Source organism: Plasmodium sp. gorilla clade G2 (genome assembly GCF_900097015.1).
Source record: "Plasmodium sp. gorilla clade G2 genome assembly, chromosome: 13".
Taxonomy (NCBI): Eukaryota; Apicomplexa; class Aconoidasida; order Haemosporida; family Plasmodiidae; genus Plasmodium; species Plasmodium adleri (nom. inval.).
This window is the reverse complement of record NC_041705.1, coordinates 923,555-947,500: the sequence shown is the minus strand read 5'-3', so window position 1 is coordinate 947,500 and position 23,946 is coordinate 923,555. Positions and strand designations below refer to the sequence as shown.

General features: G+C 17.5%; 7 protein-coding genes across 7 annotated transcripts; 3 read left to right on the top strand and 4 right to left on the bottom strand.

Annotated features, from left to right (window-relative positions):
* Nucleotides 1-1,217: 1,217 nt before the first annotated feature.
* On the top strand, nucleotides 1,218-1,451 carry PADL01_1323900 (U6 snRNA-associated Sm-like protein LSm6, putative; the record flags this gene model as incomplete). The annotated part of the gene is made up of 1 exon (XM_028683785.1): nucleotides 1,218-1,451. The coding sequence occupies one exon, from the start codon at nucleotides 1,218-1,220 to the stop codon at nucleotides 1,449-1,451; it is 234 nt and encodes a 77-aa protein (XP_028539928.1).
* A 726-nt stretch (nucleotides 1,452-2,177) lies between these two features.
* PADL01_1323800 (L-lactate dehydrogenase) lies at nucleotides 2,178-3,128 on the bottom strand (the record flags this gene model as incomplete). The annotated part of the gene is made up of 1 exon (XM_028683784.1): nucleotides 2,178-3,128. The coding sequence occupies one exon, from the start codon at nucleotides 3,126-3,128 to the stop codon at nucleotides 2,178-2,180; it is 951 nt and encodes a 316-aa protein (XP_028539927.1).
* Nucleotides 3,129-5,663: 2,535 nt separating this feature from the next.
* Nucleotides 5,664-7,604, top strand: PADL01_1323700 (dihydrofolate synthase/folylpolyglutamate synthase; the record flags this gene model as incomplete). The annotated part of the gene is made up of 4 exons (XM_028683783.1): nucleotides 5,664-6,854; nucleotides 6,967-7,165; nucleotides 7,304-7,426; nucleotides 7,561-7,604. 4 exons carry the CDS (start codon nucleotides 5,664-5,666, stop codon nucleotides 7,602-7,604), a joined length of 1,557 nt encoding a protein of 518 aa, XP_028539926.1.
* A 999-nt stretch (nucleotides 7,605-8,603) lies between these two features.
* On the bottom strand, nucleotides 8,604-9,339 carry PADL01_1323600 (SNARE protein, putative; the record flags this gene model as incomplete). The annotated part of the gene is made up of 2 exons (XM_028683782.1): nucleotides 8,604-8,643; nucleotides 8,714-9,339. 2 exons carry the CDS (start codon nucleotides 9,337-9,339, stop codon nucleotides 8,604-8,606), a joined length of 666 nt encoding a protein of 221 aa, XP_028539925.1.
* A 1,176-nt stretch (nucleotides 9,340-10,515) lies between these two features.
* On the bottom strand, nucleotides 10,516-15,527 carry PADL01_1323500 (conserved Plasmodium protein, unknown function; the record flags this gene model as incomplete). Its single annotated transcript, XM_028683779.1, has 2 exons — nucleotides 10,516-15,187; nucleotides 15,406-15,527. The coding sequence occupies 2 exons, from the start codon at nucleotides 15,525-15,527 to the stop codon at nucleotides 10,516-10,518; spliced, it is 4,794 nt and encodes a 1,597-aa protein (XP_028539924.1).
* A 629-nt stretch (nucleotides 15,528-16,156) lies between these two features.
* Nucleotides 16,157-20,500, top strand: PADL01_1323400 (DEAD box helicase,putative; the record flags this gene model as incomplete). Its single annotated transcript, XM_028683778.1, has 8 exons — nucleotides 16,157-16,213; nucleotides 16,439-16,707; nucleotides 16,845-16,906; nucleotides 17,073-17,300; nucleotides 17,468-17,520; nucleotides 17,651-17,788; nucleotides 17,934-19,965; nucleotides 20,094-20,500. The coding sequence occupies 8 exons, from the start codon at nucleotides 16,157-16,159 to the stop codon at nucleotides 20,498-20,500; spliced, it is 3,246 nt and encodes a 1,081-aa protein (XP_028539923.1).
* Nucleotides 20,501-21,196: 696 nt separating this feature from the next.
* On the bottom strand, nucleotides 21,197-22,182 carry PADL01_1323300 (MSF1-like protein, putative; the record flags this gene model as incomplete). The annotated part of the gene is made up of 5 exons (XM_028683777.1): nucleotides 21,197-21,316; nucleotides 21,413-21,489; nucleotides 21,610-21,765; nucleotides 21,861-22,005; nucleotides 22,129-22,182. 5 exons carry the CDS (start codon nucleotides 22,180-22,182, stop codon nucleotides 21,197-21,199), a joined length of 552 nt encoding a protein of 183 aa, XP_028539922.1.
* Nucleotides 22,183-23,946: the final 1,764 nt, after the last annotated feature.

Below are 23,946 nucleotides of genomic sequence, written 5' to 3'. Positions count from 1 at the left end.
AAAAATAAAAAAAATAAAAAAAATTCATTTTGTTACCATTAAAATATATATCTTGTCGACAAAAATATTTTTATAATCCTTTTACATCATTAAACAAAATAAAAATATATATTATACATTTATATAATATGTATAAATATATTGTTTTATTCTTGAGAAACGTAAAATATGCTGATTAACGATTACATTACAGATAATCTGTATTTTTTTTTTCTTTTAAAAAAAAAAAAAAAAAAAAAAAAAAGTGGGAATCATAAAATATATATATATATTATATATATTATATATATATTATATATATTGTTTGTTATATCTTTTTATTTATTCTTTTTTTTCAAATATATATATATATTATACGTACATATTTATGTATCATATTTTTAATTATTCCTTTTTTACTTGACTTGTTCACATGATCATATTTCTCCCCAAAAAAATAAGAAAAAAAAAATAAATATAATATTATATAAATATATATATATATTCTTATATTTAATCATTTTATATTTATAGCATAAATCACATGGTTGTTTATTTTAAAAAACTTTTAATTTTTATTTTCTTAAATTTCAATTTATCAGTTATAGGATAACTAATTAATTATATAGAAAAAAGGTACATATATATAAATATAGAATAAAAAAAAATGAACAAGCATTCTGATAAAAAAATATAAAAATAAAAATAAAAATAAAAATGCATATATATATATTATATATGTATTAAATTTATTTTAATATATACCTCTTCAAAATAATCATCATATTTTATAAAATATATTGCAATATAAATACAAATATATTAATATATATATTGTAACAATTCGTAGTAATTTTTTTTTTTTTTTTTTATTTTGAAAAGGTTCTGAAACAAACAAGGCATGATTTATCTCTTTAATTATAATTATTTTATTTCCTCACCAATATTTTTTATGAGGAATATTATGTACATATAATTAGTAAAATATAAATATTATATATGTATATATTTTTTTGTGATTTTTTTCAAACAAATAAAAAAAAAAAAAAAAATACATAAATATATAAAATATATATTAAAATATATTTGATTAAATAATAAATATAGTTTATTCCCTTTTTGTGGCATAAAAATTTGAAGAGCACTTATTATTTTTATGAGATAATAAAAAAAAAATATATTTATATTGAAGCTTCATAAAAATAAAATTTATATATATACTTTATATCATTTTCATTATGTCAGCAAATTCTCCAAAAGATTTTGTGGAAAGTTTAAAAGGTCGAGCAGTAATTGTTAGATTGAATAATGGTACGGACTATAAGGGAATCCTTGCTTGTTTAGATGAACGTATGAACGTGGCTCTAGAACAAACTGAAGAATATTGTGAAGGTGAATTAACAGAAAAATACAATGATGCTTTTATAAGAGGAAATAATGTATTTTATATAAGAGCCATTGAAGAAGAATGAGCAAATAAAAATATATATATATGTATATATGAATAAATTTAATTATATTTGCATATTTTTTTTTTTTTTTTTAAACCCCATTTTTATGTCCAAATATATATATATATATATATATATTTTTAAATTTAAACTTATTACGCATCAAATACTTAAAAATATTATATCCTAAATAAGAATAAGGAGCAAAAGAAATATATATCTTTATTCACATTACAGATATCTTAATATATTAGATATTATGGATTGTTATATCATATATATATTTTCAATATAGCTAGCTATATTATTATATATAATTATATTTTTTCGTTTCTATTTTATTATATTTATTATTTTTGTTCTCCGAAAGTTTATTATTAAGCGCGTTCTTAAATCAAAAAATGAATAAAAATATAAATATAAATATAAATATAAATATAAATAAGTAAATAAATATTACATATATATATATATATTAAAATTATTCAATATGAAATATTAATATAGTGTTACATAAAAGTGTATATAAAAAAAAAAAAAAGTAATTTGTATTTGATACAAGAAAAATATACATAATATATATATATATATATATATATATATATATTTATATATTTCCTTTATTTTTTCCAATTGAGTAATGGTATATGTTATCTGAATTTGTCTTTCTCTTTTTTGCATATAATAAGTAATATATTATATATAATATATACATATAATATTTACATAATATTATACATTTTTGGCTTAAGCTAATGCCTTCATTCTCTTCGTTTCAGCTATGGCCTCATCAAATTTAGCTTTTTCTTCGCTATTTAATTGTAATTCAATAACTTGTTCAACACCATTGGCACCTAAAACAAGAGGTGTGCCACCAAATACATCTGAGTGTCCATATTGTCCTTCTAACAATGTTGAACAAATTAATACTTTTTTCAAATCTTTTAAGTAGGATTCAGCCATTTCGATAATAGCAGCAGCAGGTGCAACATATGGTGATGCATGTAAGTTTACAATTTCTAAAGCTGTATTAACAGTTCTATCAAATATAGCTTCTAATTCAGCATCAGATATTAACTTGTTATTAATAAATTCTTGTAATGGGATACCACCTACAGTAATATATCTTTTTAAAAGAACCATCTTATTTCCATGAGCACCAACAATGTGTGCATTGACATCTCTTGGGCATACATTTAATTTTTGAGATATATAAAATTTCAATCTTGAAGTATCTAATACACCACCTAATCCAACAATTTTGTTTTTTGGAACACCTGAATGTTGATGTAATAATTGAACCATAACATCTACTGGATTTGTTACAACAATAATAAAAGCATTTGGACAATTCTTCTTAATATGACCACCAATTTCAACCATAATTTTATTATTTAATGGTAATAAATCATCTCTATTCCATTCTTTGTCACTCTTTCCTGGGGCCTTGGTAAATCCAGCTGTTACTATTACTACATCTGCTCCTAATAAATCGTCATAAGTGTTTGAACCACTTACTTTACAATTTGAATAGGCCATAACATTAGTATGAGATGTATCTAAAGCTTTTCCATGTGGCATGTTCTTTACAATATCAAATAAAACTACATCTCCTAAATTTTTCTGAACAATTAAGGTAGCCATTACTCCTCCAATCATACCTGAGCCAACTAAAACGATTTTTGCTTTTGGTGCCATGATGAAATAAAATAAAAAGGAAAAGATTCAAAAAATATATTAAAAGAATATAAAATATATATTTTATCTTTAAGAAAAATATTATATATAGCTAATAAAATACTATATTGTATGTTATAAATATAAAAATATAATACATACATATATATATATATATATATTTTTATTTTTTTGGGGATATGTTAATTTTTTTTTTGTATTTAACAAAAAATGAAAAAAAATTTCTATCCTTTTATGTAATTATAATATAATTTATTCTTATATATAAATATAAATATATATATGTAATATATATATGTAATTTATATATATAGGTAAATTATTTATTTTAAAAAAAAAAAAATATAGTATTTTTTTAAAAATGCTATTTAAAATAAAATGATAAGAAGAGCATGTGATAAAATTATTTTATATTAAAATAAATATTTTTTTTGAATTTGAATAGTTTTTAAAAAATAAAAAAACAAAAAATAAAATTTAGCTCAGATTTTTGGAATTTTAAAAGGAAAAGTTTAATAATATGAATTTTTTTTTTTTTTTTTTTTAAATTAAATATATATATTCTTTTATTATAATACATACATATATATATATATATGTTTTTTATTTTTTAAAACATATAAAATTTATATATATAATAATGTGCTTAAAAATAAATATTTTTATAAATTATGTGTACAGAAGCATATATAATATATATATTATATATATATATTAATATCCTACATGTAGTATTTTTTAATTGATGTTCATTAGTAGATATGATATTCATAGGAATTGCATGTATTATTGTGTACTAATCATATTTTCTTTATAGAAACATATAATAATTTCACATAGTATCCTCTAAAAATTTTTAAGTATTCCAAATATATGTAATATTAATGTAATATTATATGTATATATAATATATATATTATATATATTATATATATATTTTTTTTATAATTTACATTTATATATATTTTTTTTTTTTTAAACGATATTCTTGTGCATATCATATTTTCATAATTACATAAAAAATTAACAAATAGATAAATAATGAGATAACTATGTATCTATAATATTTTTCTTGAAGATATTATAAAAAAACAAAGAAAAAATACTATATATATATGTAATACTTTTATTGAAGAACTTACAATATATATATAATAATATGTATGTAATATTTTTATTGAAGAGCTTTATAAAAGAACATGGAAAAGAAAAAAAAAAACATATATATATGTATATATAATTTTTATAATATTCAATTATACAATAAATATTTTAGCATTTGTATATTTTCATAAATAATATTATGTGTCTCTAAGTTTATTATATAAATATGTATATGATATATATTTTTTGATAAAATTATTTAAAACTTATAAATTAATTGTACTTTTTTTTTTTTTTTTTTTAGTTACGTTTATAAAAAAAAGTACAAGGGGATTTATATATTATATATATAATTAATATAGGATAATTAAATAAAATATTTTTATATAATTTTCTTATAATTGATATAAGAATGTGTACACTTTTAAATGTCACTGGAATGAAAAATTGACTGTTTCTTTTTTTTTGGTATTTACAATTGTATATATATTTCCTTAAAAATTATTCTTTTGCACTAAAAAAAAAAAAAAGGAAAATTATTTTATTTTTTTGATTCCACTCAAAATGTTATTATATATATATATATATAATATTTTTTCTGTTGTTATCATTTATTTAAATATTATCATATTTATATGTTTACAAACACGCTTTACCACCTTAACAAATAAATATTTATTTCATATGCGTTGTTAAAAGTTAATATTTTCCAAGTTTTTAAAAAGAATCATTTGTTTATATACCCTTCCACTTTTTGATAACAAATATTTATGTATTAAAAAGGAAACTATATATTATTACAAATATTTTATTGTCATTTATTTGTTTTGTACTCATAAATAACATAATATCTTTTATTATTTCTTAAAAAAGGTATATATATATGGTAGTTTATTTTTTTTATTATCATTATGGTATATATTATTGGGTAACATAAAAAATATCATTATAAACTTTATAAATGAGAAAATATTATAATTATGAAATATCAAAATATATATATATATATATATATATATATATATAACATTTTAAGTTTTTTAAAAAAAGAAAAGCACTGTATATATTTATTATACTTATAATATATTATATATTATATATACTTTCTTTGTTTTTATTCTTAAAAATTAAATCGCCCCTATTATAATATCACACCCATATATAAATTTTTGTTCATATATATTCTTTCAAAATATTATTAAATAAATATATATATATATTAATATTTTTTGGCTAGCTGAAAAAAAAAAAAAAAAAAAAAAAAAAAATTACATTATATTTATAAATATATTGAAAAAAAAAAAAAGAAAACGACTTAGGGCAACATATAATACCTTTAACATAATAAACAATTTTTTTTTTTTTTTTTTTTTTTTGAGGTAGTACAATATTTGCCTGAACAGTTCATAATTTTAATTAAAAAAGAGCAAAATGGAAAAAAATCAAAATGATAAAAGTAACACAAATGATATAAACCATATGAATGAAAAAAGTGGAAATTATGATAAAAATAATATAAATAATTCGATTGATAAAAATGATGAGCATGTTATGAGTGACGTATTACATAAAATAAATAATAAGGGAGAAATAAAATCTTACAGTGAGTGTTTAGAATTATTATATAAAACCCATGCCCTAAAATTAGGACTTGATAACCCCAAAAAATTGAATGAATCTTTTGGTCACCCTTGTGATAAATATAAAACTATTCATGTTGCAGGAACAAATGGGAAAGGTTCTGTATGTTATAAAATATATACATGTCTTAAATTAAAAAAATATAAGGTGGGTCTTTTTTCATCACCTCATATATTTTCTTTGAGAGAAAGAATAATAGTAAACGATGAACCCATAAGTGAAAAAGAGTTAATACATTTAGTAAACGAAGTATTAAATAAAGCAAAAAAATTATATATAAATCCATCTTTTTTTGAAATTATTACGCTGGTTGCATTTTTACACTTTTTAAATAAAAGGGTAGATTATGCTGTAATAGAAACAGGAATAGGAGGGCGCTTAGATGCAACTAATATATTAACCAAACCAGAAGTTATTGTAATTACTTCTATAGGATATGATCATTTAAATATATTAGGTGATAATTTGCCTATTATATGTAATGAAAAAATTGGAATTTTTAAAAAGGATTCTAATGTTGTAATAGGACCATCAGTAGCTATATATAAAAATGTCTTTGATAAGGCAAAAGAATTAAATTGTACTATACATACCGTAGAGCCTGAACCAAGAGGAGAAAGATATAATGAAGAAAATTCAAGAATAGCATTGCGTGCCTTAGAAATATTAAATATAAATATAGATTACTTTTTAAAATCTATTATACCAATTAAACCACCTTTAAGAATACAATATTTAGCTACTGAGCAGATACAATATATAAAGAAAATGTTCTCACCACATAATTTAGAACACAATGAACAATATCCTCGTGCTGTTATTTTAGATGTAGGTCACAATGAAACTGCAATAGATAGATTGTGTACTGATATTAATTATTTTCATAAGGGTCAAAATATAAGGGTATGTATATCTATAACAAAGCCTAGAAACTTGAGTGTATTCCATCCATTCATAGCTCAATTTGGCGACACCTTAAAGGTATGAGAAAATATATATATATATATATATATATGCTATGTATATTTGTATATATATATATATATTTTTTTTTTTTTTTTTTTTTTTTTTTTTTTTTTTTTTTTTTGTACAGGATATATTTTACCTTCCATCATTAAATGAAAGGACGTACGACTTCGAAGAAATTGTTGAGATGTTAAATAATGAAGAAGAAATAAAAAATGAAATAAAAGAGCTCATTTTAAGTAGCTCTAAAAAGGTTGGAAACTGGTTAGTTCATGAGAAACAAGGAAATATTAATGAAGAAGATGCCCTTAAATTATACAAAAGAGGTAAACATGAGAAATAAAAATGAAACAATATAAATATATTCAATGATTATATATATATATATATATATATATATGTATTTACATAAAGTTACACTTGTTTATATTTATTCATTACCTTTTTGTTTATTTCTTTTAAAGGGTGCATACCACTAATAATCAAAAATGCATTTCTTGAATGCTGCAAAGACAATAGTATATTATTAATATGTGGAACGTTTTTTGTGTTTGATGAAGTTTTAAATACTTTTGATATTCACTCTGGTAAGTACAAAAAAGAAGGATAAAATGATATCTATAAGTAAATTAAAATGTTTATGAATATACATATATATATATATATATATATATATATATATATATATGTGTGTTTATATTTCTTTCCTTTTTTTATATAGATATGCAAGATACCATTTTTATGAATGAACCATCTCTTGTTTAAAACCCATTAACGGAAATAAAATTTGAAAAAGTTATATATAAATATATGTATTTTTTTGAAGAAAAAAATAAATAAAAATTTTATGTCTATTTTTTGAGAATATAACTTAATATTTAATTTAATTTTATTTATTTTTTTTTATGTATGATATATGCCAAATGGTGTATTTGTAACAAAAATGAATTAAAAGGTCCTTTTTTTTTTTTATTTTTAAAAGATGGTTTTATACAAATATGAAAAAAAATAAAAAAATAAAAAAATAAAAAAAATAAAAAAAATATAAAAAAGATATGTATTTATGTATATATATATTTTCAAAAAAATATATCATTTTCATAAGGTAAACACATCATAAAAATTGAAGAAATAAAAATATATTATTACATTTAAAAAAAAATAAGATAACAAAAAAAAAAAAAAAAATTAAAAATAAATAATATATATATATAAAGGATATATAATATATATTTATGTAGATTATATAAACATGTTACGAATGGATATAATATGTTCACTATTGAAGGTTTTAAAAAAAAAAAAAAAAAAAAAAAAAAAAATGTATGATACGGGATAAGACATAATATATATATATATATATAATTATGTATTATTTTTATGCATTTAATTTTTTTTTTCATTTAATTATTGCAAAAATGATGGAAAAAAAAAAAATATTAAATATTATACATATATGTGATTGTATATATATATATATTTATTCACATAAACAATTATTTATTTATTTACTTTTTTTTTTTTTTTTTTTTTTTTTTTTTTTTGTTTTAGTATATGACTTTTATTAGGGAAATGAAATTATATATAAATTATATATATTATATATATATATATATATATATATATATATATATATATATATATATATATATAAGGTTATAATTTCCACATATATATAATATATATTTTTATGTAAATATTTTTCATATATATGTTAATTATTTTTTTTTGTTTGCCTTCGTGTGATTAATAAGGTGGATCATTTCAGTATAGGCTACAACACTGGTTATTTTTTTTGGCTTGTCTAAAAAGAAAAATATAAACGCACATATATATACATATATATATATATATATATATTTATTTATTTTTACCTATAAAATTGGTAGGAGGAATTGGATAGGTCCTGACTTTTTTTCATGAGGTCATCTAACTTTTCTCCTCTTTGTAAAAGGTCTTCAATATTTTTTAACATAACATCCTTTACTTCGTCTAGATCTTTTTGTACTCTTGACAATTTATCAGCCTCTGAAGGATTTTGATATTTTTTTAATAAATCGTTAAGTTCATTGTGAATTAGCATACCTTCTTTTAAATCTTGATGAACATGTTCATACATACCTCTACATTTTTGAGCAAATAATTTATGTGTTAGATCAATTAAAGAAAATGCAATTCTTAAAGGATATGAAGATGTTGAAAGTACTAAGACACTAATATTATTTTCTTTATTTGTATAAATATGTAAATGACCTATACCAGATTCTAGTTCTATAACTTCACGTGTACCTTTTTGTGTTCTTCCACATACAAGACGTGAATGAAAATATATATGTTCTTTTAATGATGATCTATGAAAAAAAGGAAATGAAGATAAATCTAGTGCCGATGTTAAAAATATGGGTTGATTACATGAATCATATTTGTATATTAATATAGAATACAATGCAATCTTTTTGGAATTTTCATTATTTGACATATCTCTTGAAAAATCACTCATTTTAAAAAAAAAAAAAAAAAAAAAAAAAAAAAAAAAAAAAAAAAAATATTCAAAATGTTATATTTATAATATTATGTTGTATAACAATATTGTTATAAATAAATATATATATTATATATATATATTATATATATTTATTTATTAATTTAATAATTTTTTTTTTCTAATGACATGTGGTTATACATATATATATATATATTATATATTTATATATATTTTTAGTGTTTAATTAAAAAATAAAAAAAAAATTAAAGTCTACTAATTTATTTATACATATAACAATAATATGTTTTTATAAATGTATTATATTTTTTATTATACTATTTTTTTTTTTTTTTTTTAACATTCATCATATATATGAGAAAATACAATATAAAATTTATAAAAGGATGAAAATATTCAATCTAAAATATAATAAAATAATATATAATATAATATAATATATTTAAATAATAATTAAAAAAAATAATATGATTTTTAGTTATTATATTTATATATGCAATGAAACAATAAAATAATACATAAAAAATAAAATAAAAAATATATATACTAAATATATATTTATATATATATATTTTTTATATACGCATAAATATATTATATATTTTATATATATATATTTTATTTTTTCTTCATTTTTATTACATTTTTTTACTTTTATAAATACATTATTAGATATTCTTTTTAAAAGATATACTCATAAAAATTGTAATATATCATTATATATATAAAATAATATATGTTTTAAAAAATTATATTTTTAAAATAAAAAATATAAACAATTATATATATATATATATATATATATATATATGTCGTAATCATTTGAATTATTTCAGAGATATATATATATATATGTGATATATTTCATCATTTCAATATATTCATGTTATAAAAAAAAATAATGTTGCACACAACGACAAACAAAAATAGAACTATCCTTCACATATAATATTTTTTATATATATATTATGATATAAATTATTTTAAAACATTATAAGTTAATTAAACAGGAAATAAAAAAAAAAATAAAATAAAATAAAATAAAAAAAAAGAAAATCATATTTATATAATGAATACCAAAAAAAAATTAAAGGAGAAATGAAAAAAATAATTAAAAAAAAAACATACATATATTATATATATATATAATACATATGTATGTTATTTTTTTTTTTATAAATAGAAAAGAATGTAATGAGTTAAATCAATCGCTATTTGTATATCAAGAAAACTAAATATGAATGATGAAATATAAATTATAAAAGCATTATGAAAAAAATTAAAAGAATTAAGAAATAAATCGAAATAATATTTTAATTTATTATTTTTTGTATGTTGTTGATAATTGTGCTCCTTAAATGTGTTGATATATATATTATCATCATTTTTATTATTATCAACTGTTTTGTTATCATTATTTATATTATGATTATATTTATTTCTTTCCTTTGTCTTATTTATCTTTTTCATATTTTTATTTTTAATAATATCATTCTGTCTCATAACGGTTACATAAAAATGTTGAATATTTAATTGTAAGAAATAAATAAATAATTTCTTTATAAATGATATAAATACCAGAAAGATATTTTTATAATATATACATGTGAAAGAATTTCTTAATAAGATTAAAAAGATGAAATACATTTTTTTCTTTTTTTTTATATTCATATTATTATAAATATTTTTTATATAACTAAGATATTGTGATGTTATTATATTTGTATTTATAATATAAAAAAATTGTTCACATAATAATAATAAGGATATTATGGATATATCGTTTTCGATTTTTTTATTTTTTTCAATCTTTCTTATTAAATAAGTAATATTATATATCACATTGGAATCGTTATCTAGATGTTTGATATCTCTTTGTTTATCATGAATAAAGAAGGAATTATCAATGCAACAGTTATTATAATAGTAATTATTATTATTATCATTATTATTGTTGTTGTTGTTGAAGAAGTACTTCTTCATTTGAATGTCATTTATTTTATCACTCCTTTCATCATATTCATTATAAATAGCATCATTTCTGTTCTTTCTTATATTCCTTTGAACCATATCAAAGAACCTCTTTTTGCAGTTGTAGTTATAGGTACACATGTCAATATTTTCATTGGAGATTTGAAATATATAATGAAATGAATATAATAAATGATAATAATTCATATTACTCAAGTTAAAGAAATACAAAAGGTCTTCAATTTTTTCCTCATTTGTTGTACTAGTAAATAATATTTCTTGTTGTTTATTTATATGAAAGAATAAGAAAAATAAAAATTTTATAAAATTTCGCGATAAAAAATAAGTACCTCTCTTTTTCTTTTTAATATTATATTTAAACATATTCTTATTATTAATTATATTTTTTAATAAAGAATTAGAATCATTTTTTAAAAGGCGATTTTGTATTTCACATGGTATTTCCTTATTATTATTATATGATATATTATTTGTTATATCCATTTTATGTAGCATAATATTATTGTCCACTTTATTTTCTGTTTGATTTTTTATGCTTCTTCTTATTTTTTTATTACATGTATATCTTAATAAACTCATATTCGTCATATGATGAAAGGTATAATTCATTTTATTTTTCTTTATTTTGTATTTCCTTTTTATAGTTTTCTTATTTTTAATATTATCACAATCGGAGGAATAGATCACCCCTGCATGTGTATTCCCATTTTGCATGTATTTTTTTTTTTTTTTTAAAAGACTCAAATTATCATGTATAAGAGAAGTAATTATATTATTTTGTATATGACATTTTATTGTTAAAAAAATATCCTTATCAAAATTATGTATTCTAATAATTAAAACAAATGAATCTTTAATTCTCTGTGATTTTAAAATGTGTTCAATAAAAATATTTAATTCTATTTTTTTTCTTGTATTCTTTTTTATAATACCTGTATATGGTTGCATATAAATATATCTTGCCGTAGCAAATGTATATGTATTTTCATTATTGTGTATTTTTTTCTTTCTCCTTTTTTTCATATTATTAATATTTTCTATACTTTTCATATTATCATTATGATTTATTAATATATTATTGTTATTATCATTTATATTTTGCGTTTGTTCCTTAAAACGTATATTTTCTTCTAAATATTTAAAGATAGTATTTTTTTTCAAGTGAAGAAAAGAATATAAATTAATTGGAATAGTTGATTTTGTCTGTGCATCAAAACATAATACTGAGAAATATAAATCATCATCATTATTTATATCTGTACTTTTTTTATTAATATATATATCATCTTTTGAAATATTTTCTTTATTTATTTGTTCATGTATATTATTATGTTTATATGTTTCTCTATAAGATTCCCTTTTATTATAATCATCACTGATATAATTCAGATGTGTTGAATCATTACAATTACAATTTTTTTGTATATGATATATATGTTGGTTCTTAAAATCATTTTGTATTTCTTCTTTTCTCTCTAATGTATTTATCTCACATATTTTTTTTTTTTGTTTTTTTTTTTGTTTTCTTTTTTTTCTAGAATTCATATGTAGAAGATGGAATAGGTAGTTGTGTTTTTTCCTTTCTTTTGTCATATTATTAGATGACATATTTGTTAAATTATTTTTATTCTTTTGCATAGTATTATCATTTCTATCATTTATATGATCCCCTATAGGATCATTTATTTGTTTGTAATTATTATATGGCACACGAATATTTTGATACTTCCTTTCAAGGGTATTTTTATTTTTCATTTGACCAATATTTTTATTTTTCATTTGACCAATATTTTTATTTTTCATTTGATCAATATTTTTATTTTTCATTTGATCAATATTTTTATTTTTCATTTGATCAATATTTTTATTTTTCCTTTGACCAATATTTTTATTTTTCATTTCATCAATATTTTTATTTTTCATTTCATCAATATTTTTATTTTTCATTTCATCAATATTTTTATTTTTCATTTCATCAATTTTTTTATCCTTTTTATGTCCACTGATGATAACACAACAAGCATCATCATTTCTGTCTGACGAATAACGTTCATCCTTTTGTTCTTCATAATATTTTTTATCACATAATTTTGTATTATTATTATTATTATTAACCAAAAATGGAGAGGATGTGAGTTGACAAAGTTTTTTTTTATTATTATGATGATGATGAGACTTTTCATATGTATATATGTTATTTTCTTCTATCTCTTTATAATCATAACATATTTCAAATGAGGTATGATAAATTTCATAAGTATTGATAACGTTTAGATTTATAATATTTGGTTCTACACTTATGGTAATATTTTTTTTTTTATTTTTTTTAATTTTTGTTTTTAGATGATTTATTAAGGAATACTGTTGTTCATGTTTATTATATGTATGATATAAAAAAAAGTCATCGATAATATTTATCTTAATTAATGTATATAAATCACATACCGATTTGAATCCTATAGGTAGTATATGGTTTAATTTATTTTTGTTAATTAATGTTTTATAATATTTTTGTATTAGAAAATGGTGTGTATTTTTATTAAAGATTATAATATTTTTATCAAAAAAAATAGAATTATTAGATAAATATTCATTTTGTTTTTTTTTCATATTAATATATATATGTTTGTTTTTTTCTGATTCTATATTTTCATTTATATTACATAACACTAATTTATCAAATCCAATGAATATAATTATATCCATATTAAATAAATACATATCTTCTTTTTTTGTCTCAAAAATTATTTTATTTATAAAATGGTTATATAATTGTTTACAAAATGTGGTGTACATGTTTAAATAGTAATTCATATAATTAATATAAAAGGGACTGTTTTCTTTATCGTTATAAAATTTTTTTATTCTTTCTTTATAAAATATATATTGATAATAATTTTTTGATTGAATATATTTGTAAATATCAAAGTTAGAAAAACAAATACAAAAGCGAATATTATTAATCATGAGGGTTAAGCAGTGTAAAATATTACGATCATATTTTTTTTTATTAAATGATATATAATTAATATTATTATTATTAATATTATTATGTGTATATATTTCTTCTTTATTCTTCATATTACATATATTACGATTAATATTATATATCTCCTTTTTATTTCTTAGAAGAATTGAGTCGCTATTATAATGATAACTACCAGAATTATTATTATATGTGTTATCATAACAATATTTATTGCTCATTATTATTTTTCTCTTTTTCTTTTCATAATTTAAATTACTCTTTTTTTTTAAAATCATATACTGGTCAATCTTATATTGATGAGGCAAAAAATGATTCAACATGGTATCTACTCTTTCATTTTTTTCGTTTATATCGTTTGCATGTTGAAAGTATTTATTTATATAGTTGAAATATTTCTTATGATTCATTTCATATAACAACATATCATTACGAATGATTACATTGAAGTCCTTTTTCTTTTCCTCATTTATATAATAACTCTCCCCATTATCATCATCATCATCATCATCATCATTATTCTTATTCTTATTATTATTATTATTATTACTGTCTGTTGTGTTATTATATTTGTTGTATATAAAATTATTATTTGTGTTTATAATTTTTTGTATGTAATCTATAAAGTAATATTTAATTACTTTCTTATATATTTTCCCAAAAATATTTTTAGTAGGTATCTGTATGACTTTATAATATACATCCTTAATATTATTATGTAGTCCTTTCTTTATCATAAGAACAAATAAATCATTTTCAAATTTATAATTTAAATGTAGAAATACATATGCTTTATTGGGGTTACACTGTTTGTCAATAATATTTTCATATGTCTCTTTCATGTTCTTGTCAGAAATATTTTGTAAACTATAATAAAGTGGTATATATGAATGTATGTTAATATGGACATTATATAAATATATATATAAATACATATATACATATACATATATACATATATACATATACATATATACATATATACATATACATATATACATATATACATATACATATATACATATATACATATATACATATACATATATACATATATTTTTATTAGTGTATATATTTTTTATTACCTTATAATTATTATATCTTCATAAGTTATTAATTGTAAACTTTTTAAAAATTCCGCACTTGTATTATATTTATATAGGTCAAAAACATAAAAGCTAGTTGTATACTTTACATATTCATTCATCTTTTTCTTCTTTTTAGCTTTATCTTCTTTTTATTTTTTGGCATCCTTTCTATTATACTCTTTTCTTTTACTCACGTAAGCAAATTAATTATTTCACATAAAAATAAAATAAAATAAATGGGATAATATGATAATATCAAAATTAAAACAAAGTCATATATATATTATATATATGTATATATTACTCTTTCTATTTTATTAATTCCCTTGAGGCAAAGAAATTAAAAAAAAAAAAAAAAAATATACATATAAAAAAAAATATATATTATTCTTATCACAAAATATATTATATTATAATGTATTTTTTTTTTTTTTTTTTTTTTTTTTTTTATCTATATTTATTTTTACGTCTACTTTTGTTACACAAAAAAAATAAAGCACATAAAAATATTGCTTGATTTTTCAATATATGATTAAAAGAAATGAACAAAGAAAAACACATTACACTGTTATTAAATTATTTCAAAAAAAAAAAAAAAAAAAAAAAAAAAAAAATATTACATATATATATAATATATATAATATATATATTATAATAATATTGTCGTACTGTGAAAAAGTTGTCATAAAATATATTTTTTTGAAGTTTTAAGTATAATAATATTTTCGTCAAAAAAAAGAAATTAATAATGGTTGAACAATTTAATGAGGAAATAAAAAAGTTTTTTCCTTTCGAGCCCTACAAGGTAAGAATATATAACATATATATAAAATATATATATAATATATATAAAATATATATTATATATATGTTAATATATATAAATTATATTCATTTAATATAACAATCATATTCCTCAATAGTAAAATTTTTATAAAGGATCATTTTGTGTGACGCGCGTAAAATTGTATCTATTTCTTATTCTTAAAATATATTTATTTATATATATATATTTATATTTATTTATTAGATTCAATTAAATTTTATGAGATTATTTTATCAAGTTCTGACAAGTTCAAATATTAAAAAATATGATAATTTAAATTTAATATATGATGTTATTCAACAAAATAAAAATATACAAGCTATCTTAAAGGATGATACTTGTAATTTAATAGGTGACCATTTGAATAATTTAAAAAATGAGGATATTCAAAATACAGAAGAAGAACATATTATTTGTGAAATGAAGACTGGTTCTGGCAAATCTTTGACCCTTCTGACGTCTTTAATATATTGGTAAGAAAAAAAATATATATATATAAATAAATATATATATAAATAAATATATATATAAATAAATATATATATATATATATGTGTGTATATATATGTGTGTGTATTTTTTTTTTTTTTTTTTTTTTTTTAATTTATAGGCTGTGGAAACATAAGATGAATCTATTTTTCATAAAAGAAAATATAGAATTAAAAAGTACAGGTATAAACATAAACATAAATATAAACATATATATATTATTATTAACCTTTCTTTTAGCTTTATATACATGTGTATACATATATGAACATAAAAATATCCTTATTTGTTTTATTTATTTTTATTTTATTTTATTTTATTTTTTTTTGTGGGGATATTCAAAATATAGAACCCGAATGGATAAAAGAAAGCGTGATAGAAAAGGTTATAGAGAAATATAAACACAAGATACAACAAAAGCATAAGATAAAAGAAAATAATTTAAACATTTTGAAAAAATACTTTTCTTTTACTGATGATAAAATTACTCTTCATAAAAATATAAAAATAACCAAAAAAAAATGTGAACAACATGAGCCAGTCCAAAAAAACGACACCTTTGTTCTTCCAGATAATAGTAACAAAAAAAAAAAAAAAAAAAAAAAAATAAAAAAATAAAAATATATGTATATATAAATATATATATATTTATATATTGTGTTAGCATATTTATTCATGTATACATATGCACATATAAATTTTTTTTTTTTTTTTTTTTTTTTTTTTTTTTTTTTTATTTTATAGATGATGAGGTTCCTAGTGATTATTCTATTGATGATGGAGATAAAAAAAAACAAGTTTGTTTAAAAAAATAAAAAATAAACAAATATGAAGATAATTCAATATAATATTGTAAAATTAGATATATATATATATATTTATATTTATTTTTTTTTATTTTTTTTTATTTTTTTTTTTTTTCTTTAGATATTTATTTGTAGTAGAACGCAATCCCAGTTAAACCAATATTTTCATGAGCTAAAAAAAATAGAAAAAAAAATGGGCAAAGATTTTTCAATAAATATGATTATCATCGGGAGTAGAAAGCATTTATGCATAAACGAGGTATAAAAAAAAAATATATATATATATATAATATATATATATATATATATATATAATATTTATATATGTGTGTATATGTTTTTGTTTTATTTTTATATGAACCTTAATATATTACATTTTATATTATGGTTGTATCATCTTGTAGGCCTTCTTAAAAAAATACAAAAATGTAAACGAATTAAACGATTGCTGCAAAAATAGTAAATGCAAATACAAAGAAATATATAATGAAAAAATTGGACAAAAATGGAAAAAAAAAAATGAGAAGAAAAAGAAAATATTTTATGATTCTTCTTCTTCGTCTTCTTCTTGTAGTAATTATTCTTCAGAAAATGAAGATATTGAGAATCTTAATAATTATAGTTTAATAACAAAATTAATAAATAATAAAAATGTAGATATAGAAGATATAAAAGACATATGTAAGAATGAATATATTGAAATATGTCCTTATTATTTAAGTAAAGAAAATATAAAAAATGCTGATATAATATTATTACCATATATATGTATATTAAATGAAAATATAAGAAATAATTTAAAAATTAATATAAAAAATAATATTGTTATTTTTGATGAATCACAAAATATTATTGAGAATATTAATAATTGTAATTCTCTATGTATATCAAATCATCATATATTTTTTTGTAAATTAATATTAAATGAATATATTAAAAAATATAAACATGTTTTAAATAATAATAATATAATAATGATAAAACAAATTATTGTCTATTGTAATTTACTTCTAGAAAGCTTTTCATCTGTTCCACAAAATTTAATCAATATAAATAAATATACTTTGTTATCAAAATTAGATGCTTTAAATTTAAATAATATTTCAAATTTTTTAAATAATTCGCAATTTTGTAGACGAATCAAAATATTTACAGAATCTTTGATATCTAAATATTTTAAAAATATCAAAAAATTTGTTCATGCTCCGTTTTCTGTTTTCAAAACAAGTGCTATATATATATTAAGTGAATTCACACAGAAACTTATTAAATCCAATCTATATGATTATGTCTGTATTAATCATAATGACGATTATTTGTCGACAACAGGGACATGTAAAAATAATCATGAGAATCAAATAAATCATTCCACGCATATCATGAACGATTACAATTGTAGGGATGAGAATATTATGTTTTTAAATAGTTGTGATATGAATAAAATCAAAAATAAAAAAAGAAATATTACATCAAATGGTTCTTCCCTTAATGAAAATAACAAAAATAAATTACAAAAAAGTAATCATAACACAAAAGAGGAGTTGTGTTTTATAAATGATAATAATAATGATGATAATGATGATAATGATGATAATGATTATTGTGATAATTGTGATGATAATGATTATAATGATGATACATACCATAACCTTAAGATTTTTTTTGAAGATTTATTTGTAAAAAAAAAAAAAGATTTATTCAAAGAAATAGAAGTTATAAGTGTTAGCTCTTGTTGTAATTTCAAAAGTATTACAAAAGATTGTAGTAATGTTATATTAATAGGTGGTACATTATATCCAATTGAAGAATTTTTATTACTTTTTTTAAATAATAATAAAAATAAGATAAAATTATTTTCTTCTGATTATATTTTTAAAAAAGAAAATATTTTTGCTCGTATTTTTTCAACAAATATTGTTACATCCGATTTTATTGATAATACATATAAGAACAGATTAAAGAATGATCATTTATTAAATTTAGCTATATATATATATATGATAACATTCAATGTATTATATGGTAATATAATATTCTTCCCTTCTTATAATTTTCTAAACGATTTTTATAACTTCCTAAATAAAGAAGGAGAATATATTTTTAATAAAATAAAAAAAAAAAAATTTGTTTTCTTTGAAAAAAAAAATGATGACGGAGTAGTCAAAAATTATATTAAAAATATTGAAACTATAAAAAATCTGGATGTCAATTTACGAATTCAAAATGGATGTATTCTTTTTTGTGTTATGAATGGAAGATTAAGTGAAGGAATCAATTTTTATGATGATTTATGTAGAAATATTGTAGTAGTAGGAATCCCTTTTTTTAAACACGACAATGTTGTTGATAAAAATTTATTAAGACTAAAATATTATAAGCAATATACAAAGGATATAATGAATACAGATAAAAATGAAAATTCCAAAATATTAATATGTAACACTGGAAAAAAATATATATATATAAATAAATAAATATAAATATAATATATATATATATATATATATTAATATATATATATATATATGTATATTTTTTTTTTTTTTTTCTTTTAAACCTTACAGATGATGATGTTCATAAGATGTGCGAGACATATGAAATTAAATATGCCATGAAAATTATTAATCAATGCATAGGACGAAGTTTAAGACACGTTAATGATTTTTCATCTTTTTTTTTTCTAGATTATAGATTTTCTAAAAAAGAAATTTTTCAGAATTTACCATCGTTTATTAAAACACACATAAACGATATGAACAACAATATATATAAACATTATGATGAAACAGATAATAATTATATAAAAATTAAAGAACATTTTCAAGACACATATGAAAATATTAAAAGTTTCTATACAAAGCAATTATCATCCTGTGCTTTTAATTTTAAGCCGATTAGCGAGGACCTCATATCTAATTTTATAAAGGACTTGGATATGTTAAAAAAATTTCATGACACACAAAATAAATAAATAATCAAACAAACAAACAAATAAATAAACACAAAGGTATTATATATATATATATATTTTTTTTTTTCATATTTATATCATATTCTTTCTGTGGAATATTTTTATTTACTCTTTAAAATTCTTTAAGTTGTAAATAAATACATATAATATATTATATGCTTATATTTAAAAAAAATTGAAAAAAAAAAAAAAAAAAAAAAAAAAACAAATAATACCACATATATATATATATATATATATATATGTGCACATAAAACAAACATGTAATGTTTTATTATTATGAATAATAAAAATTAAATTATAACATATATAACATATAATATTATCATCAAACATAAACATATTAATTTTTCATAATTTTAAAGAAGCTATATAAAGTCAAAATAAAATGTAAATAAATAAATAAAAATAAAAGATATACATATATATATATATATATATATATATAATGATAGAATAAATTAGACGGATAAAAGGAATAAATATAAATATATATGAATTAATAAAATTATATGTATACTTTAATAATATATAAATATATACATATATTTTTTTAAATGTTAATTTTGATATTTCATAAGTTCGCTTAAAAATATCTTTTTTTTTTTTTTTTTTTTAATATTAATTTTATAAGATGAAAAAGAATATACATACATATAAATATATATATATATATATTTATATTTATATATGTGTTTATTTTTTTTCTTTATCCAAATTGTTTATATAAATGTTGTCATTCACTGTTCTTTTTATAGTATCGTTCATGATGGATATTCCTTGCTTACTTTTTTCACGTATTGTATTAATTATTGTCTAAAAAAATAAAAAAAATAATAAATATATATATATATATATATATATATATATAAATATACATATATTTCCTTCCTTTTCTATATTTTGCTTTACATTTTCTATTAGACTCTTCATATAACCGAAGCCATTGATATTTAAGGTGGTGCTTTGTTTATAATGTGTGTTATTTTCTAAAGAAGAAATAAAATAATAAATAAATATATACATATATATATATATATATATATATATATATGTATGTCTTAATTTAATTAACATATTGATATAATTTTTTCTTTTCTTTTCCTTACGATCATTTTCTTTTTGAAAATATTCACATTTTTCTGTTATATTAACAAATGGATTGAGAGTATAATTAACAGTATTTATTGTTAAGTTTTTTTTTTCTAAGTTTATGAGTATTTCTTCAATGGCTAGTCCTGTGCCATCCACATTAAATAATTTCTCTACAAATATAATGAAAAAATTAATATACATATAAACCTATTTTATTTTATATTATATAATTAATAAGTATATTTTATTTATTATGTTATATTACTTAATAAGCCTGGTACGTAATATTTTAAATGTATAATTCTTTTCATTTTTAAAACCTTTTCTTTTGTATCTATATGTCTATCTATAACATCGATATTTTGTATGTGCTTTTGAATATTATTGGGATATTTTAACCAAAAAGCCGACTAAAAAATATAAATAAATATAAATATAAATATATAAATATAATTATATATATATATATATATATATATATATATATATATACATAATTGTAGGCTGCATATTTCCTTTTTATTTCTTATTACCGTAACGGTACCCCAGTCATATTGATATTTATATTCTTGTTGAAAAAGTTTCATTTTTATAAATAATAATAGAACGTATAAACAAACTAATATATTAATACAAAATATAAAAGAAGAAAAAAAAAAAAAAAAAAAAAACTCTATAATATTAAATTATTTATATACCAAAGAGGGACCCACATATATATATATATATATATATATATATATATTATGTATGAGCATAACTGAACATAATATTATAATATATACATATTATCAACATATATACAAAATAAGTATTATAATATATAATATTATAATATTATAAATTTATTACTTCTTCATAATTTACAAAAAAATATCTAACGGCATTACTTATAATTTTTTTTATCCTCTTCTACAAATAATTTATTAAATATTCAAAAAAAAAAAAAAAAAAAAAAAAAAAATTTCCTTATGTTAAAAAATATACGAATAATGCGTACCTCAAAAAGAAAAAAAATAAATAAAAAGTCCTCTTTCTTTCTTTTTCTTTTTTTTTTTTTTTATTTTTAACGAATAAAAATATATATAAACAAAATATTTTAAAAAAATAAATATATACTATATATATATATATATATATATATATATATATATATATATATATAAATATATTTATATGTATATTATAACTTTATTTTTAAAATTTAGTTTTTAAGATGATAGGCAAAAATAGTATAATATATAATATTACATATATAATACCATATAAATAATAAAAAAATTACGATTTTAAAATATATTCATATAAATTCATTGTATGTAAAATTATATCATTTCTTTATGCATGTACATATATGGAAATACTTGTTTTTTTTTTCTTCATTTATTTATTAAAATAATCTTATAAATACATTAATATATATATAATATATATAAATATATAGAACATAAAATAAATTATAAAAAAAAACATCATATATTATATATATATTATATATATATAATAATTAAATTTACATGAATTAATATATTGAAAAAAAAAAAAAAAGGGGAACATTTTAATAATAATAATAATATATATATATATTATATTTCATAAATATATCATAAAATTTGATTAATTTTTTAAAAGGTTTATAGAAAAAATCTCTGAGAAAAGGAAAAAAAAAAAAAAAAAAAAAAAAAAAACCAAAGCTGATATATATATATATTATATATGTTGGTCATTTTTTATTTAATTTTTTTTTGTACTTTTTTTTCCTCTGATAATTGTAATTTTTTTACGTTTTTTTTGAATTCTCACAATATATATTTATGCATTAAACATTTTTTATAACTGTTAATATGCTAATATTATTCTTTAACAATAAATATAATATTTTCCTTAATTTTTTTTTTTTTTTTTTTCATATTGGGCATATATATAAATAATTAAATAAATACATACATATAAATATATATATATATATATATATATATATATATATATATATATATAACAATTATATCATTGAAAATATAAATAAAAATCACAAGCCCAAAGAATAAAATAATATAAATAAAATAAATATTGAAGACAATGTGACCATAAATATGTTGTACGTATAGATATTTATTTATTTATTTATTTTATTTTATTTTTTGTAGATGATTAGATGTTATAATATAAAAATAATATTTACAATTAACACATTTTTTCATTATAATATATAGTACATAAATATATGTAATATGTATTTGTAGATATATGACCTTTTAACTTGTATTATTTTTAACTATATAATTTTTTTTTTTTTTTTTTTTAAAAAGGTGTATTTATTTGTTTATTTTGATACGTTCCTAAATTTGGTA